At 38.9% G+C, this 19,153-nt stretch overlaps 1 protein-coding gene across 1 annotated transcript in view; it reads left to right on the top strand.

Annotated features, from left to right (window-relative positions):
• Positions 1–554: 554 nt before the first annotated feature.
• TMEM26 (transmembrane protein 26) overlaps positions 555–19,153 on the top strand; it is a 45,954-nt gene continuing 27,355 nt past the window's right edge. Inside the window, exons 1-2 of the mRNA XM_049646129.1 lie at positions 555–1,336; positions 16,828–16,906. Coding sequence (XP_049502086.1) covers positions 1,146–1,336; positions 16,828–16,906 — 270 coding nt within the window. The 5' untranslated portion in view covers positions 555–1,145. The remainder of the gene's footprint in view (positions 1,337–16,827; positions 16,907–19,153) is intronic.

Here is a 19,153-nt window from a genome sequence, read left to right as displayed (position 1 = left end):
GGGCCTGCATGGGATTCTCTGTCTCTGTCTCTGTCTTTCCCTCTGCCCCTCCCCTGCTCACACTGTCTGTTTTTCTCAAAATAAATAAATAAATTAATTAATTAATTAACTAACAAACTTAAAAACCTTTTTTTTTTTTTTTTTTTTTTTAAATCATGAAGGTGTTTTGGGAAACCCTGACTTCAGTGTCCTCTTCGCCTTGGATGCTGGAACACCAGAGTTTAATTCATTGGTCATTGATCCCCAGGGCGCAGTTCCCAGCTGCATGAATTTCTCCCTCCAGTCCAACTCTTGTCTTTATCTTCTACCTCCTCCCTCACTTTCCCCTCTGTCTTCCTGTCTTACTACCCTCCCTCTTTCAGATGAAATTAGTGGAGGCGGGCGTGAGAGTAGGGACGACTTAATAAAGAACATCCCTTTGCTTTGGTAACACCGTGCCCAAAGACTGCAAGTGACCTGGACCACCTGCCCCCTAAATGCGGTGCGGGGAGCTCTCAGAAAGCCCCGGCGGATTCCCTCCCGTCCCGTGAAGTTTTCATTCTCCAAGCGGCGCAGGAACAGCGTTTCTAAAACTGCTTGGACAGCGGATTCTTTGGCCCTCCTGGGTTCCATCTCAGAGTCACTGTGAGAGCGTGTTCCTGTAAGAAGAGTGAGTGAATTAAACCACTTCGGCAGAAGAGCCAGGGAGCAGATGCCGCAGATGTGGCCCCCTTCCCTTTCCAGACTCCGTAGCACCTGGACCTTCACTCCCCTCCAGCCCTCGGAGAGTTTGGGGGAAGCCCCTGCGGGTGGGATGGGCTTGAGGGCCGGGATGGAGCCTGACTCCCGGGATTGGGAGGGCAGTGGGCAGCGCTGGGGAATAACGCCCCGGACCCGGAGCCCCGGCGGCACAGCCCCAGACTTCCTGGAAAGCCCAACAGTCTAGACGTGCTGGGTTTAGATTCTCCCCTCTCCGAGAGTTCTCAGGAAGTTTGGGGGAGGGGCGAGCCGCTGTCTCCCCTTCGGGCGCGGGAGGCTGAGCCGGGACTGCGGCAGCGGCGGGTCTCCAGCTGTCACGTCCCCGCCCACGGGCGGGCTCCGGGGCTCCCGAGGGGGGCGGCCGGGCGCGGGCGGGGGGCAGCGGCGGGCAGAGCGCGCGGGCCGGCATGGAGGGACTGGTCCTGCTCAACGCCCTGGCCACCCGGCTGCTGTTCCTGCTGCACTCGCTGGTTGGGGTCTGGCGAGTGACCGAGGTGAAGAAGGAGCCGCTGTACTGGCTGCTCGCGCTGCTCAACCTCTTGCTCTTTCTGGAGACTGGGCTCACCCTCAAGTTCAAGCGCGGCAGAGGCTACAAATGGTGAGCGCACCCCGGGAAAGGGCGGGCGCGCGGAGTCCCTGGGCGCTGTGCCCTACAGCTCGCGGGCAGCCCAAGAACCCATCTCCCCGCAGCCCGCCGATTCCTTACTCGGGTACGGACCCTCTTTGTCCTCGCCCGGAGCTTCCAAGGAGCGCGAGACCTTGCGCATCTCTGGGACCCGCCGGAGTACCTCGCGGTCCCAGGGCTACACAGGGAAGGCTCAGTTGCTGCCCGGTGTCACCCGGTCCCAGGTTTGGTAACTTGGGAGATATGAAAAAAGAAAGGAGGCGCTTGCCTGCTCTACAGAAGGTGCTCCAGAGAGGGGGAGTCGTGCGGCAAGGGGGTGTTCATATGCCCTGCTCCCTGGGGTGTGCGAGTGTGCATTCGCATGCAGGTGTGGGGATGGCTCCAGAGAGGGGGAGGTGTGGGGCAAGAGGGTGTCCATGGGCCCTGCTCCCTGGGCTGTGTGCGTGTTCATTGGGGAGTCGTGGGGCAAGGGGGTGTCCATGGGCCCTGCTCCCTGGGGTGTGTGCGTGTGCATTCGCATGCAGGTGTGGGGATACGTTTCGCTGGGCACCAGCGACTTTTGTGAGAGCTTGTGTGCATAGAACAATCTCCCAGGGTGAGAAGTCCCTCGAAGCACGTCTGTGCCTCTTCGCTTCCTTTAGCCGGGGGCCCTGGCATGGCACCCGCTTCAGGTGTCCTGGTTCCTTCGGAGCTTGGTTAATGGTAAGTTCATCTTGTCAAAGAAGGGTTGCCACGCAACCTCAACCTGCAAGAACTGCCTGACGTTTTATTTGCTCCCTGAAGATTTGAATGGCAATAGAAGAATTGAGAAAAAGATTATTTTGCCATTTACAAAGAGTTTCCACCTCCATCCCTCCACTCCCAGGAGGTTTTCATCCCAAAGTTCTCCAAGTTAGGCCTCTTCCTATATTAATTTTTAAAAACTAAAATTATGGTCACATAAAAATTCAGTAAAATGTATGCTATATACATTAGTAAAAACAAAACAAAAACAAAACAAAACAACAAAAACCACCAGTAAGTCTGTGTTTTCATATGTCGATACTTTTAAAAATACCTAATCTACAAGAAAATATTATTAGTCAATTCAAATGTTACATACACGATGGCATTATAGTTAGCCACCAAATTAAGGGGGAAGAAAACCCCTCTCTATAGTTTTATAGATTAAGCTGCAAAAGGCTGTGTATTTCGTGACAGTTCAAGGATGAGGTCCTGTTGTCTCTTAAGACGATGTGAATCTTGCTTAAATTTTCCACTGTTGAAAAATTTCTGGAATTATCAATGAGAAAATTATTCAAGTAGAATCCTAATATAACAAAATAAGGATTGGAATGTTACTACCCCTCCCTCTCACTATGAACAGCTTGTTAAGCAGGAGAGATTTGAGGTACTTTCCAATGTACCTTTTAAGAACCTCAAAAAAAATGGCATTAGCTTCCCCCAATAAGCCTTAGGGTTAAAGAAACAGAAGCAGAGAAAAGTGTTCACGCAGCAGGTCATGTGAGATTTATTTAGTTTTTTACTGATCAGTTTTAAGATGCTAGGGTAGAAAATACCTTCTGTAACAGGAGCATGAGGTCTGAGGCTGAAAAGTGTTCCATGAAAGATAATCTTGTCACCAACTATCACAGCTTCTGGGAGAAATGTCAACCTTAGAGGAAGGACCAACTCAACCAGCCCTAAAATATCCTCCCTCAACATACTCCCTCCAAATATACTCCCTCCAAGAGTAAACCAGAGGCCTTAGCTCATGTTAAGTCAAAATTCCTCTTCAGTTGTATAGAAATACTGTAGCCAGTTGAAACTTTACCCCGATGTCTATACCATCATTGGCAGCTGATTCAGACTGGTATGTAACTTACCACTAAGAGAGGAAAGAGATTGGGGCAAAAATGGGTGATCAATGTGTAGAGTTAAATAGGGAACTGGGGACGTAGTCATGTATGGTCTCAAGATCAGAAGAAAAATGGAGTAATCTGGGCTTTCCCACTTACTTGCTTTGAGGTGTTGAGCAAGTTACTTAACTTCTCTCACCCTTAGTTTCCTCATCTATAAATACATATAGGTTGTTATAAATCAAATGAAATGATATATTTGATAGTCAATGAATAAAAAAGGAGTGTTTTTTTCTAGATCCTAGGGTTTTTCTTCTTTTTCTTATTATTAAAAAACACTTTGTGTCAACTGGACACATTTTCTGTCTGTACAAGTCCAACAACTTTACTTGAGGGACTGGCCAATAAACCATTGATTCAGAATCAAAAAGTAAAAAAAATATTCTCACCTTTATTTCAGAACAGTCCAATGATGTATACTGTGTATTATAGCACTAATTCAGAAAAATTGTGCTGGCTCCATATCTAGACTAACATTTTAAAATAAGCAAAGAAAACAGTAGATTTGGCTTATAAAATTTCAGGAACAAGTGAGTCCTTATAAATAATGTAAATAGAAATGTGGTTGATAATGCTTTGTTCTACTGATCTTACCAAATGCTTTTTTCTATGAGTCTGCAAATGTGGTCATTTTTTGTGGTGGACAAAGTTCACACACTATTCTGTCAAAAGGAAAAAAGTCAGAAGATGGGATGCTTAAAAAATATAGAAAAATATAGAAAATTATCCCTGATATAATATGGTAACAATGAAAAAGGATTTGATTTGGGACATATTTCTTTTCTGGGCTGAAGTTTTCTGAGTAAGGCAAGGCATAGTTTTTGTTATATTTGATTGTTAAAAAACAGTTTCAATCAGAAAATCAAGACTGATGAAATAAAAAAAGAGATAAGTGCATGTTATGACAGTGTCTATATCTGTATACAGGAAAATGCAGATCTATCCATCTATCCATCTATCTACATGCAGATCTATATGTTATATGCTTTTTGATTCATTGGCCTTACATTTTAGAACCTACCCTATAGATCCAAAAGTACTCATATGTAAAGGCATATGTACAAAATATTAATTTCCATTTTGTACGTAGAAAATAAAGCTAAAAACAACCTGATTATCTATCATGACTGTTTGAAAAATTGTAATATACTCACACTATATATAGTTTACTGGTATTAAAAATAATGAGCTAGAGTTTAGCTATTGACCTAGATGGATGTCTATGGTATGTTGTCAGGAGAATAAAGTTACAGAATTATGTGTATTATAGGCTAAATTTTTAAAAAACTTGTTAAAGAATTATCCTTTGTATCAATTGAATAATTATCCATTTATAAGTCAAGAAGAAGAATAAGAAGATGAATCCTTCCCATACTTAAACTCAATCAACCAATAAAATAATGCCTGAATGGTAGATTAAGGTCTGTATACACAAGAGGTGAATGATTCTTTTCTGGAACATCAGATCCATGAACTCCATTAGACTACTCAGAGCTAGTTTGAACATTGTTCTTTTTACTAAAATCTGCACGTGGCCCCAAGTAAATCAAACTCACAGAAATCATGGAATGATACATTGAGCTATAGAGGAAAATGTGAACAAAGTTTCCTAAAACATAGCAAACATATTACACTTGTCCAAAGAATGTTTCTTTAGCTATCCTTTGGAAAGGAAACATGGAACTAGCACTGCTGAGCTCAGCTGTCGGGGGACAGCAACATTACATCAACACTAATAACTTACAGTTGGACAAGTTTAATGTGTTGGAATCCTATAGAATAGAGAGGGCAAGCCAACGGACACATCCCCTGTTAAGCTCAATAAATGTGTGCTAGTAGAATTCGCTCCTTTTCACCTGGTATTTATTGATTTCATGTGCATATTCACTTATATTTCTTTAAGATGGAGACTAGTATCACTTGCTGTATTGTTTCTTGATTTTATTCTCTATGGTCCAGTTAACAATTCAATAGATCCATGGATTACCATTTAGGTAAAGTCAAGCACAAGACGATGTTTCTGTTGATTTTTTGCCAATACCGATCAGGTATTTTTCAAGGGTTAGAGAAATGACCAAGACTGTGACAAGTTTGAAGCCTGTTCACATGAAAGCAGGAGGTATCTAAGAATAAATAGAAATCTAAGTTTAATTTATTGGTAAAAGTACAGAATTTTAAGCACTGAGCTTTCTTCCTCAGAATCCTAAGCATATAAGGTAAATATAATTGAGTTAATAAAATACCTCACTTATTTGGTCACCTTTCTTCATTATCTCTCTTTCCTTTTTCCTTTATTGAGTTTAATCAGATGTCTGTTTGTTGAATCACCTAATAAGTACATGCAATACTATGCTAGACACTGTGTGAATAGGCAAAAGAAACTGAAAACAAACACACTTGAGATTTTAAAATAAAGGGTAGTATTTTGATTAAGTGCTCAAATGTGTGGGAATAAGAATAATTATGAATATTTAGCATTTGTTGATGTGCAGGCTCTTTTAAGTGTCTTACACAGATTAGCCCACATGACCCTAATAGCAACTACAACGATTTTCTGTTTCTCTGTTTTCCCCCATTTTTAGATGAGGAGACTGAGGCACAGAGCTGTGAAATCAACTGAAGGAGGAGAGGTATTAAGAGTCCAACAGTTTAGCGGAGAAAAGATGTGACGAAGTGTACTGGGGATGGGGTGGGTAGAGACAAGCGATGTCATGGCATTTGAGCTGGATCAGGAAAAATGGGTAAGAGACAGGAGTGCAAAGGCTGTGTAGGTAAAGGACATCCTGAGGGAGGTGAATGTAGGGAGACTTGAGCAGATTTCTCCAGAGGAAGCACACAGCCTTATCATTCTCGATTCAACAAAAATATCTGAAACAGCCAATATGTGTTAGACATTGAGTGTCAGGAATATGGAAGTGAATAAAACGGGTGAAATCCTGCCCGGAGGGAACTCACATTTGGTCAGGGGACTCAGAAAATAAGTAAATAATAAACAAGTGAGCTAGTAAGTAACAAATGAGTGATCAGAACTCTGGAGGCTTGAGTGGCAGGAGTTCCAGATGGATGAAGCAGCAGGGGAAGATTCCAGTGGGTGGTCAGAGTCTCACTGGGGAGGCAGCATCTGAGCTGAGTCTGTTAGGAGGAAAAGCCAGTGTGGGAAGAGCCAGGGAAACACAAAAGAGAGAGGGAAGAGTTAAGTGTGCCCTGGGACATTTCTGACACACCCCCAGAAGACAAATAAAACCTGCTTTCTTTTCTACTCTTCCTTATCTCTACTCTTCCCCATGTCCTTTGCCAACACAGAAAAATTCCCTCTGGATTTTATACTGTTACCATATCTTATCTGAAGCATCATGTGTTAGCAAATATCTGGGTATCTCCGAACTCAAAATAGGAAAGATGAATTAAGAATCAGAAGGGTTTCTATCCTAAACTGATTTCAAATTCAAACCAATTTTGTAAAAAACAAAAACAAAAAACAAAAAAACAAAAGCTCAATGAAATCTGTTTTGAATACTCAATTGTATTTGGAAGGTTCAACAGCAGAGATGGAAACCTAGACTTGACAGATGCCATATGAAGCCTGATCTTGAAGGAGTCTTGGGTAGTGTAGGAGAAATTCTTTGTCTGATGTAATTCTGTAGTGTTCGACAAATTGTTCATCAAAATTGTTTACAAAAATGCCAGCGAGAAAGTTGGGAAATAAAAGCATTCTTCTCCTGCTCATCTTTTTGGCTATCAGAGAGGATGAAATAAAAGGGTTTAGAAGCAGACCCTGTGATTTCCATATGGCCAACTTGCACACTGGAAATTCTCCCTGCAGATAGACTATTTCTTTTATTGTTTGCACTTGCTGTCCCGATTTCCTGAAACCTCTCTTTAGCTTTTTAGTTATTCTAGTAACACTTCCGACAGTGCACTGGGTTTATCAGCCCTGTCCGCAGTGTGTGTACAGTTTTACAATACTTGTTGTCTTCACATGTGTTTGTGTGTGTGTGTGTGTGTTTTATATCCTGAACCTTGAGCCCAATGCATGAGGATGACTTAAATTTGCATGTTTTTGGAGGCACACATTGAATGTTAGCAGCAAATGACTTTGTTTTTAGTGATCTGAGTCATAGGTTAAGAAGAGTCTTACCCTCACTAGAATTAGCCGTGCTTCACTCCCAAGAAAAAGGCGTATTTTCTTCTTTTATTTCACAGTGGACTTGGGACGAAAGCAATAATTGTGTCTGCATAATTAATAATAATTCTAAAAGAATGGGACCCCCAGGAAACTGAACCATTAAGTAATGCCCATGCTTTTTCCATGAGTATGTTCAACTGAGACATTTAGAACTGAAAATTATGGTTATAATATTTTGTAACTTCTTGTACTTGACAGGAAGAGAAGCAAAGTGCAAATTGGTGTGGGCAGCTCTCGTGAGTCAGTATAAATATATCTTTACTTCTAAATTCCATGCACTTCCCTTTCTCATGGTAGTGCCATTATTTGCATTCAGCATCAGGACAAATCTGAATAGTTTAACTTCTTTTCCAACAGTGGAACATTCACTTTTCCATCAAGGTTTATCTGCCTCACGTGCACATCCCTCACTACTCCAGAAGGTCCTCTGAAGGACTGTTATCAGAAGAGTTAGATCTAGGGTATCTACATTATTCTGTTAAAAAAAATCAGTGTTTTGTTTTGAAATAAAATAGGGTTTTTATATGCAAGTATCAAAAAGTGTTCTTTGAAAGTCACATGGAAATAATATTAAGGACATACAGATTGTTGGTATAAAATGCTAGTGTGGGGACTGATTTTATAAATTTTTTTAAATGTTTATTTATTTTTGAGAGACAGAGAATGAGCGGGAGAGGGGCAGAAAGAGAGAGGGGGACACAAAATCCCAAGCAGGCTCCAGGCTCTGAGCTGTCAACACAGAGCCTCATACGAGGCTCGAACTCATGGACTGTGAGATAATGACCTGAGCTGAAATCTGATGCATAACGGACAAGAGCCACTCAGGCGCCGCCTGATTTTGTTTCTTTTCTCTGAGTATGAATCCACAGTAGTTGTTTAGGAAGGGGTATTATATTTTATCCTCTATTTGTCTGACCTCACAGAGCCAGCTGGCATACAGCTAACAATGTTGTGCACTTATCAGAATAACAATTAATATTCCTTAGGGGGGAAAAAGTCCTCTCTACCATCAGTGCAGCTGCCAGCCCTTGTTGGGTCCTTCAGTATTCCTTTGCTTTCTTATTTCCCTGAATTAGCCTCCTATCTCACACACCTGTTTTAATCCACCTCGAATAGCTTCCTGATAAATTGGCTGTGCCATTTTCTGACAGTGCGTTAACAGTAGTGATGAGTATGATGATGAAGGGGACGGTGATGGTGATAATGGGGATGGAAACAGTTATCAATTACTGAGTACTAACAATACTGCAAGCCTGCTTTACATCCATTATCTCCGGGAATCCTCGCAATAACCCTATGAGTTAGTTTTTATCTTTTTTTTAAAGTTTCTTAAGGTTTATTTATTTTTGAGAGGTAGAGAGCACAAGTGGGACAGAGGCAGAGGGAGGGGGGACAGAGGATCCAAACCGGGCTCTGTGCTGACAGCAGCGAGCCCGATCCGGGTCTTGAACTTATAAACTGTGACATCATGACCTGAGTTGAGGCCCCTCACCATCTGAGCCATCCAGGTGCCCCATGAGTTAGTTTTAATCTTCATTCCCATTTTATGATGAGGATATTGCTGCACAGCAAGACTCCATCACTTATCTAAGGTCGCAACTAGTTATAAAAAAATCAAAAAACAATTCTAGCATCCACTGAGTCCTCACATTTACTGAGCCAAGAATTCACATTGTCCACATTACCTGATTTGGTCCTCACCATAACCCCAGAGGTATTATTCTTGCTTCTCCTGGCAAAGGAGGAAGCAAAACCTCAGAGAAGGAGTCTCCATCCCAGCACTGAACTCCATCAGCCTATTTCTTGTGCTCTGCATTCAACATCAGATTGGGTTTTCTCTGTGGAAAATACAACTACATAGACTTTTAGGATCAAGGATTCCCGATAGCAAATAAAGGGTCAAAGTATTTTTCTATTTTTCAAACTTGGGTTGGTAAAATTCTGGGGGACCTGAAAATGAGCACTGGGATGATTTTGCCTAGTGCAGACTTTGGGAAAGTCCAGACTACACACGGACGTGGCTCAGAGACATACTTGCACAAGCAGACATACTTGTAAAATCAAAATAGGATGTAAAACAAAACAGAAGAGGAGGAAAAATCTCAAGTGCCTTTATTTTGGGTCCCAAAGTAAAGAAACAATCTCTTCTACAGACCAGAAATAAATACCACTGTCTTTTATAGAATGAAATAAGCTAAAGCATTACATAAATACCATCCATCATGCATTTTATCCTCTCAGAGACCATTACAATTCCTGTAGTCATTAACATTTAAGTTCACTTAATCATTAAACAATCATTTATTGTACTAAGTGCTATAATGATGTTTTTGAAGGAATATAAAATAGAGGCAGTTATATGGGAACAGGAGAAAACAACACTCTGAGAACAAAATAATTTTCCACGAATTAAGCCCAAGACTGCAGAATGTCTGCAGAATAAAGATATGATCAGTACAGTAGGCTTGTTAGACAAGGAAAATTTCTCAGGTAAGTGATTTATGTACGAGCTTCTGTAGTAGCTGGGGGTTTTACAAGAGTGTAGAGAAGAGAGAAGGGCTTTTCAGGTGGAGGCAATATCATGATGGCAGGGTTTTAGTTGGAACCAATTCATTTAAGAAGATGCCATGATTTTCTTTGCCTCGGAAATTTTCCACGAGAGAAATAATACATAGATCCTAAAATTGATGCAGATTTTGTTTAGTCGTCCTAAAGCACACTGCTGAGTTTTGAACGTGAGCGACTTCAATTTTAATAAAGCTTGTTCTTGCTTTAGGTAACCTTTTGGAAAATTTTAAGTGAAGTATATAGTACTAATTTTGCTGCCAGCTTATATCATAATTTGGGAATATGACTTTATTTAAAAAAAACAACCAGCAGCAGCAATCAATGAAAATTACAATTAAGAGCCCTAATATTCACCTTTGGAAGTATTCTCTTTGCAAAGTCTAAAAGTGGGCATTTTTTAAATGGCTTTTGAGGTATGAAGAATGGTTCCACTGCAGGGGGTATTTCCAGCCCTTATGAAATTCCTCCCAGGCTCTCTGTTCTTGTGCTTAGTCCGCTCTCTCATAAGATCAGACAGACAAACCCATCATCTGATTTTGGCACCTATTAAAACACGCACACTCCTTGTTAAATTTTTCCTTTTAGGGGCAGGTCTCATGAGTAAATGCCCAGTTAGTTTTGGCCTCCTCCCCTCCCTAGTGGGCGGGCACAGGCAAAGGGCTCTGGGAGGGAGGTGATTGTGAGGTTATGGTAAGCTAGTTAAGAAGGCCACCAAAAGGGTGGGGGCTGGAATTGAACTAGTGACTTCCCAAGGTTCAGTGGTCTGCAAGAGCATTGGGCACATTTGGAGGTTTATGCTGAGGCTGTCATATTGGCCACTCTTTCCTGCTCTGTATTGACACAAAGCCCTTGATGAGCAGCCCAGAGGGAAATCGTGGATGTTAAGGCCCACTTGGAGAAAGCAGTCTGCGTGAAAGAGGGCAGACAATCCTTAAACTGTGAGATACCCTTTGGGGGCTTGTGAAAGGGTATCTTGACCCAGTTTCTTGCTTTCCATGAAATTAGGCCTATTATTATAAAATGCCCTGGAAATTTTATTGAGGATACTCAAGGCAGTTGAACGTGAGATTGTGAAACTAGTATCCTTACAACTCCAATCCACCTTTCTAGAGTAGGGAATACTGAAGAATGAGATACAAGTAAAATCATGATCCACATTGAAGTAATCTTGGAGCATTATTTTGCTTCACTTAAATATTATCTATTTTCTGATTCATGCGTATGATTAGAAGACTAGAATCCTCATTGTTTGCAGAGGGGAAAGCTAAACAGGGTCGTGGGCAATAGGATAGTTAATTTTTCTATTTGCTTATTTATATTGTGATATGCTTCTGAGATGAATGAATCTTACTTTCTCAATAAGGAAGCACTAACTCATTTTTAGAAAAAATAAAATGGAATCCTGATTTTAGACTAATGGTGAACTAAGGTAAATAAGATCCCTTTGTAGGGCCAAATTATTAAATGTCATGAAATAATCATTTTGTGAAAAATACTGTAATTTGTTGAAATGACAACTTTTTATGATAAATAATATTTTTGGATGAAACGAACTGAAAAAAAGCTTCCCTGACCTTTAACAGCTCAGGGAAGTGTCTAGCATGTAGGAAATAAACATCTCTACTTGGTAAACAAATGAGCACATAAACAAATAGAGGGAAAAAAAAACCTTCAAGATAGGTGATACTCCTGCCATGTACTTTAATGAGAACTGATAGGGTGGATAAACCCTGAAGTTTCAAAACCAAAACTAAAATACCAAACTTCTGTGTAGAGATATAATATATTTAGGAAGATATTAATTTAAAAAATAGCTAATTCAAATAATTTGTCACTAAAGTATTAATGTTGCACACATTCGGTATTCTGACAGAGTAGTAGGAATTGGTATTATAGTAAAGCTGAGTCTCTAAGGGCAGATAGTGGATTAGTAATGGGGTAGTACACATTTTATAAAAATTTCCCGCTTGGACATATCTTCTGAATTTGATCATAAGTTTATCAGTTTTTGTTAGCTTGTGAATAAATAGTGTATCTTATATTTAAAAACAAGTATCCAGAAACCTGACTTAAGTTATTTCTGGGTTGGCTAGATCCTTCTATGGTATTAGACTTCGTACAAAATACTTGGCATTGACTTACTTCTGATGCCATTAAGACATAAAGACTGGAGTAAAATTATTTGGTAGCTCCTAAGAAAAGGCACACAATTTGATTAATTACATAGAAAAAGGTGGGGTCAGGTCTAGTTTTTAATTTTTAGAGTTCAGATTCTCCTTGGTTCCAAAAGTGAATTGCACTGACAATGCATGATCAAGAATATAGCAAACCTTCTAACTAATAAGTAGTGGCTAGAGTGTCACCTTGAAATTAAATCTTTCATAGTAGCAAAACAATATTATATTCATATAAGAACAGAATAATTAATTTCTTCAGTAAAACTTCTGATAAGATTCCATTTATGATGATATTTTAAGATGAAATTTCTAGCTAAACCAGCAACAGATTGTCAAGAAAATAGAAAACAGAAAAATCAACCAAGGCCTTATCAAATCAATAAATATTTATGGGTAACCCACCTCGGGCCAGGTACTGTGGGAGGACCTGAGGGTATAATGATGCACTCACACTTTTTGTGCTTATACTACCTACAACTGCCAGGAGACAACTGATGGGAAACATGCACATATACATGCACACACATACAGTCATAAATTTTGAGGACTTATAAGGAAAAAGTGAAGAGTGCTATAGACAAGCATGACAAGGAAATCTAATTGAGACTGGAGGGACAAGGAAAGTTTTTCTGTAGAGTTCCATATACCTGACATGAGCTATGAAATGGAGATACACGGGTGAAAAGTGGGAGTAAAGAGATATTTCAAGGGAGAGAAATACATGTGTGAAGACCTGAGTTAGGAAGACACATAGGTTTTTTCCAGAAATGAATGAAAAGCAATGTTATAGGAGCACAGTGAGGAAAAATGGCAAACAACAAAGCCCAAGAGTTAGGCCAGGCCCCGACCGTGCAACATTCTGTAGGTCATCATGGGCAAATGGCCATGCTTGTATACCACAACTGTATAACAGTAATTGCCTTAACATCGAATGTGGAGTTTGTCCTCAGCAGCGCAAACAATTTCCTTTGATTCAAGATGTCTTAAATAGCTTTAGTTTGGGGAATTATAGTTTGAAAATAGGATTGATTGTGAGTTGGTTGAAGAAACAGTCTTCTGAACTGGTGCCCTCTGGGTAGGTACCAGTTATGTAGCTGTGAGTTTACTTGTAGAACGGAGGCTAGACAAGGGAGTAGCTCACATGTATTAAGCATGTACGCCATCAGGCCTGTGGCACACACTGCCTCATTTAATCCTCACACCCATCCTAGGAGGTGAGTGTTATGGTCTCCATTTTATAGATGAGGACACTGAGTCGCAGGGAAGGTAGTGAATTCCACTACCCTGGAAGAGACAAGATTCAAATTTGGGTCTCCTAGGTTTGTGAAATTTCTACTGCAGTGTAATAATTCCTCAAGGGACACACTCCGGGAGCATACTAGATCTCATGGAATGGGAATAAAAGTCAGGTAGATGCTAGTACCCTTCATTCCCTCCATTTGCTTAGTCCTCCCATTATTCATAAATTCACAGATTAAACATTTAAGGATGTGCTTAGTAAGCATTTATTAAAGACTTAGTAAGACACCTGATACCACTGAGAAGAGGAAAAGATGAATGAGAAGTAAGAGGGAAAGGACATAAATATATAGAAGACTCAAAATCTCCCTTCAAGGAGACTTTATTAGGAAAGCTAAGGCTTATATACACATAACCATGAAATAGGGGAGAATATGTTGGGTCACGGGAGAAATATAAGCTAAGATTAATTCCTGCTATGCTTCTGAAATACAGGTAAGATGTTGATGGGTAGAGATGTAAGAGGACAGCATTCCATAGCAGGCAGTCATAATTTGGGAGGACATTTGCTCTAAAACCATTTCAGAACCTCTCTTCTCAGATTAATCAAGCTAACGGAGCATGGAACACTTTGTTCTATATATGGCTAAAATGTAATCCTCATATCCAAAATACAATATATTTAGACACATTTTAACACTTCCCTAGATAATTGAGACTTCTATTTTCTCCATAAGTTTTGCTGTTGTTTTAATTTAATTTCAGTTGTACAATGACCACTGCCTGCTGCAGGGAATTAGAAGGAGAGGAAGGAGAGAAGGGACCTCCTGATGCTGCTTTGCTATTATTTACCTTGGGGTGCTGTGCATTTCATCAATAACTCTACCTGGAAGCTTCCTGAAATTCCAGCAAATCCTCTCAGGTGTAGGGTTAAGAGGATGGGACATGTGAGGAGAAAGGCTATGGACTGAGTTGAATAGGATAAATTCTTGGGCTTTCGGTGCGATTGCTTCTTTCTATCTCCTTTTCACTTATGTCAAAAAAGTCTGTGAAGATGAACTGAAGTGAGGGGAACTTTAGAGAAAACATTTTATTTTGTTTTGGGGCTATGACACAGGAAGAGAAAAGGGAAGTGGAAAGACTAGAATATCGAGGCTTTGAATATCAGATTACAGAATTTAGATTTTCTGTGGCAGGCAACATAGAAAATCTTGGATCTTGAAGTTTTTAGTTTTGGTGTTTTGATATAACCAGATTCCTAATTAGAGGAAGTATCTTGAAATGGGATAGTATTTTATTTTTCAATTATAGAAATAAGCCTCATGCATAGATGTTAAGAGTTGTTGTTATCTGTTTAACCTTGTTTAAGAGCTATCATATGTTCAGTCCAGAATTTCCTTAGATATTATTGTAATGGCATTGTTAGGGGAGTCAATCTCAAAATTAATCCCAAGAGAGTCAAGAAAACTGCAGTCCAGTGGACATTTGACATAGCAGAACAAACATTTACATATCCCAAATGTCCTTGCGACTGGAAATCATTTCCTTTCTTAGTCACACAAAGGAAATACTCTCTCCTGATGTTTCCCTTGATATGTAAGGTCAAGGAATTAATTCCCCCCCCCCTTTTTTAGGCGGATGTTCAACCATGGGGCTTTTGCTATCTCTCCATCGCCCAGCCATCTGCCAAGATTTCAATAATATCATGACCTATAGCCTTTGTTTCAAAATTGGTTCTTTGCAGGAAATCAAAGATGGAGGAATTTCTATATTAAATACTGATTTTTAAAGAATTCACTTTCTTTTGTCCTTTCTTTCTTCTCCCCAGAAGTTAAAAGGCAATATTAGTGAAAGGGTTAAGAGCCTTTCTTTAAAAAGTCCATTCTAGATGTTTTCTTCCACTTAGGTCTGGTCACTTTTCTCTCCTGGGTTACAATAATATGGTTTTAATACCAATTCATCTTGAATAATTATATTTATTGAGGAATTAGCATTTCTAATTTTTATGTCATTTTAAACCACCACATGCATATACTATAAGTATTTTAATAAAATTACATTAGCTTACAATTTTGACTTTGAGATGGTCTATAAAGCAATAGTCCAATCTAAAATGAAGTGCAATTTGAAGAAATAAATTTGGAAAGTATGCTATTTTTCTCTTATTTCAAAGTTCTAAGGACACATTTTCATTGTATAATGTCTTATAAAAATATTAATAGTAGTTACCTGTTATGGTGTGCCTACCTCTGCTAGGCATTCTTTACAGAAAGTATAATAAAGACCTCTATGGGATAAATGTGACCACTATGGACTGAATTCTGTTTCCCATAAATTCATGTGTTGAAACCCTAACCCCCAATGTGACTCTATTTTGAGATAGAGGTTTTAGGAAATGAGGTCATAAGGGTAAGATCTTAAGCCAATAAGATTGATAGACTTTTAAGAGGAGAAGAGAGATCTCTCTTTCTCTCCTTGTGAAGTACATGTGCCCCGAGGAAAGGCCATGTGAAGACACAGCAAGAAGGTGTCTTCTAAAAACCAGGAAGAAAGACATCACCAAACCCCAATCATCTTTGAACCCCAATCTTAGACTACCAACCTCCAGAACTGTGAGAAAATAAGTTTCTGTTGTTTAAACTACCCAATCTGTGGTATGTTGGTATGGCAGTCCAAGATGACTAATACAGTGACTGTCCCCATTTTGTGAATTAGGAAGCAAACTGAGAGTCACTGGCAAAACTGATATTTGAAACTGATTATTTTTTATTATAAAGGCCCACTATTTGAACTGCCCTCGGAATTTTGAGCCAGAAATAATGAATGTAGATAGCTTTAAAAAAAATACCAAGCACTTCATGTGTTGTTGTTTGTTTGCATTTTTATTTTCACTAGGCCTAGCAGATACAGTCAGTAGATTTTGCTCATTCCTATTCATTATCATCTGATTTTTGTGTTCTAGCAGGATGTTACTATTTGAGCTTTCAGAATTCTAGGTTAATATTAAAAAATGCAGCCAATTTTCCTGAAATTGCAATGCTGAGAAATCCAATAAGATTTATTGTTGCTATATTTGCTATCTGTAAAACATATTAAACACAAAATATCCAGTTTGTGCCTGCAACTAGTTGGCAGTGTCCCATTAAACCATATTAAAATTAACTTCTATTAATTGGATTAGAAATTCAGTGAGAATGACAGCTGCTAGTGCCTTTTGCAGTTACTTTGTTTCTCTATAATCCATATGGCAGAAATCACATAATGCTTTTTTCCCCATTGAAATGAACACTTGAGATAAGGAGGATTGACTGGATGTGATCAGGGTATGTGCATTTGTTTTGTTTTCTTTAAATTTTTTTTGTAAAAACTAAACTATCTTTTTCTCTTCTTCCACAGGTTTTCACCAGCCATATTTATCTATCTGATTAGCATTGTTCCATCATTATGGCTTCTTGAAATGCACCATGAGACCCAGGTATGGCCTTTTGGAAAGTAGGAAAGTGGAAAATTCATCAATAAACTACTCTCATACTATAATCCAATTTGTTTCAGAAATGCATGTCTCAGAGGAATTGGAGTTATCAAAAATTGAATAAGTAAGAGGCCATTAGCAAAAGAAAGTGAATTCACAATCTGTCAAAACTAATAAAAATGTTACATTTAAGATTTAACATTGCATAATTAATTAACAATTTATGTTAGAGATCTTGTTCCTAAGCACCCCCTAACCTCCGAATATGCTAGAGTTTATATGGGGGGGGCAGGATGTGTGTAAAAATTTGGTTTTAAACTTTACAGATTTAATGAGTTTCTATATTGTACCAAGAATGGGCAGGGCTCAATAATCCAGCATCCTCTGAAATATTTTTAAAAATAGAAAAAACAAAATAGAAACCCATTGTCTATACCCTGCTATGTAAATACAGTCAAACTTGGAGGGTCTATTTGAAATAGTCTATCTTAAAATTTAGGCCTTACAGATTACAAAAGATTCCCTTTTGAGAGTCCTAAAGTCCTATGATCTGTTTTAGTGAAATAGGAATTCTATTCTGGAGCCAGACACTCAGGGTAAAGGAGAGGAGTATGGCACCCACCATTGGGAAAGGTGGACTATATGTATGAGGACCACACTGATTTAAAAAATAAACAGTGGTTTCCAATAAGAGTCCCTAATCTATATATAAAGAAAGAGCTGCTAAGCGAGTTGCTTCTCACATGGGCAACCCTAAGTCTCAGGCTCTGGAATGGTCTCACAATCTGTTGTTATTAAGGCTCCATACTGTGGATGGCAGATCCCATCAGATTCCAGACCAGACTTCACATCTTCAGAGCGTGGATAAAGGAACTAGGTTACAGATGAACTTTAGCTATGGTATAATTTTAGTACCTTTACTGATAAAATGCTTTAGTCAAGATAAGACTTTGCCCCTATACAGATTTCTTTCCTACAGTCAATCATTTTATAGTAAAGTTAAGCCTCTTGTGTATGTTTCAGATATTCAAACTGCATCTGGAAAATGTTCCAAATTTTAGGTACACACAGGGGAATTTAACTCTATGGACTATTTTTGAAGAATTCCACAAGCACATACCAATAAAACAGGCATAAAGAAAACATTTATCTGCCTTAAATCTCCTATTTAAAAAGTATTAAAGTCATAGGCTATCTCTATGTCTGTGGCAAAAATATTTTTGTAACAATAGATAGACTGGTTCAAGTTATCATGGTTTTTAAAACTGTACCATGAGGAGTTAGGGGACTGTTTCAATTTCCTTACTACTTACAACTTTCAGTGTTATGGAAATAAGCTCTGGTGATTTGAATCATTTTTTTCCTTCACATCCAATTCTATAACATGACTATCATCCACAATAACAATTCATTTCCCCAAACGCTTTTATAATATAAATGCATTGCACAGTTAATTGATATACAGGTCAAATCCCATTACAACAAATAGCATGCAACCAAAAGCTCTCTTTTTAATAAAAAAAAGATTTTTGAGCCCCAGGCAGTACCTCTCTAATTTTCATACTACAAAAGAAATTGGACCTTTAGTAGTAATGGATTTGACTCATTTTGACACTAAAAATTAAAATGAATGCCCAAAGATTGATTTGGGCAGGGTGGGCAGAGATGGAAGTAGAAAAAAGTAAGAGAAAGAGAGACAAAACAGTAGTGGAATTGCATCTAAGGAAAAGAAATGGCAGAAAAAAGGGAGGCACAGCAATTGTCTTAGTCCATTCATTTAAAAATGTTTGGTTGTGATAATAACCACTTTTCTTTATATCATCCTTTTTTTCCCCAAAGTATTTTCAAATACATTTTCTCCTTTATGAACTCAGGAACTCCATAAGTTAAGCATGGTATGTATATATATATATATATATATATATATATATATATATATATATATTTTTTTTTTTTTTTTACTTTATAAAAGAGGACGGCTAAGACTCAGAAAGATTAAATAATTTTTTCAAGGCCTGCTCAGCTAATCAGTAAGAATTCTGGGGCTTAGCACCTAGGCCTTGATCCCTGCTCTGTTAACCCACACTGCCTTTCTCAGTTACACGTTCTATGTTTTACAGGAGTTTTGAATCAAAATCATCTGACTTTTTTTTCATGACAGGAAAGAATAATTAGTTTCTTTTCACATTTTCCATGTATTCTACATCCTAAAATTTCTAACCTGTGTTTTGGCATTCGTAAAACATCTTG

The sequence above is a fragment of the Panthera uncia genome, chromosome D2 (assembly GCF_023721935.1).
Source record: "Panthera uncia isolate 11264 chromosome D2, Puncia_PCG_1.0, whole genome shotgun sequence".
NCBI lineage: Eukaryota > Metazoa > Chordata > Mammalia > Carnivora > Felidae > Panthera > Panthera uncia.
This window is presented reverse-complemented; position numbering and strand designations above follow the sequence as displayed.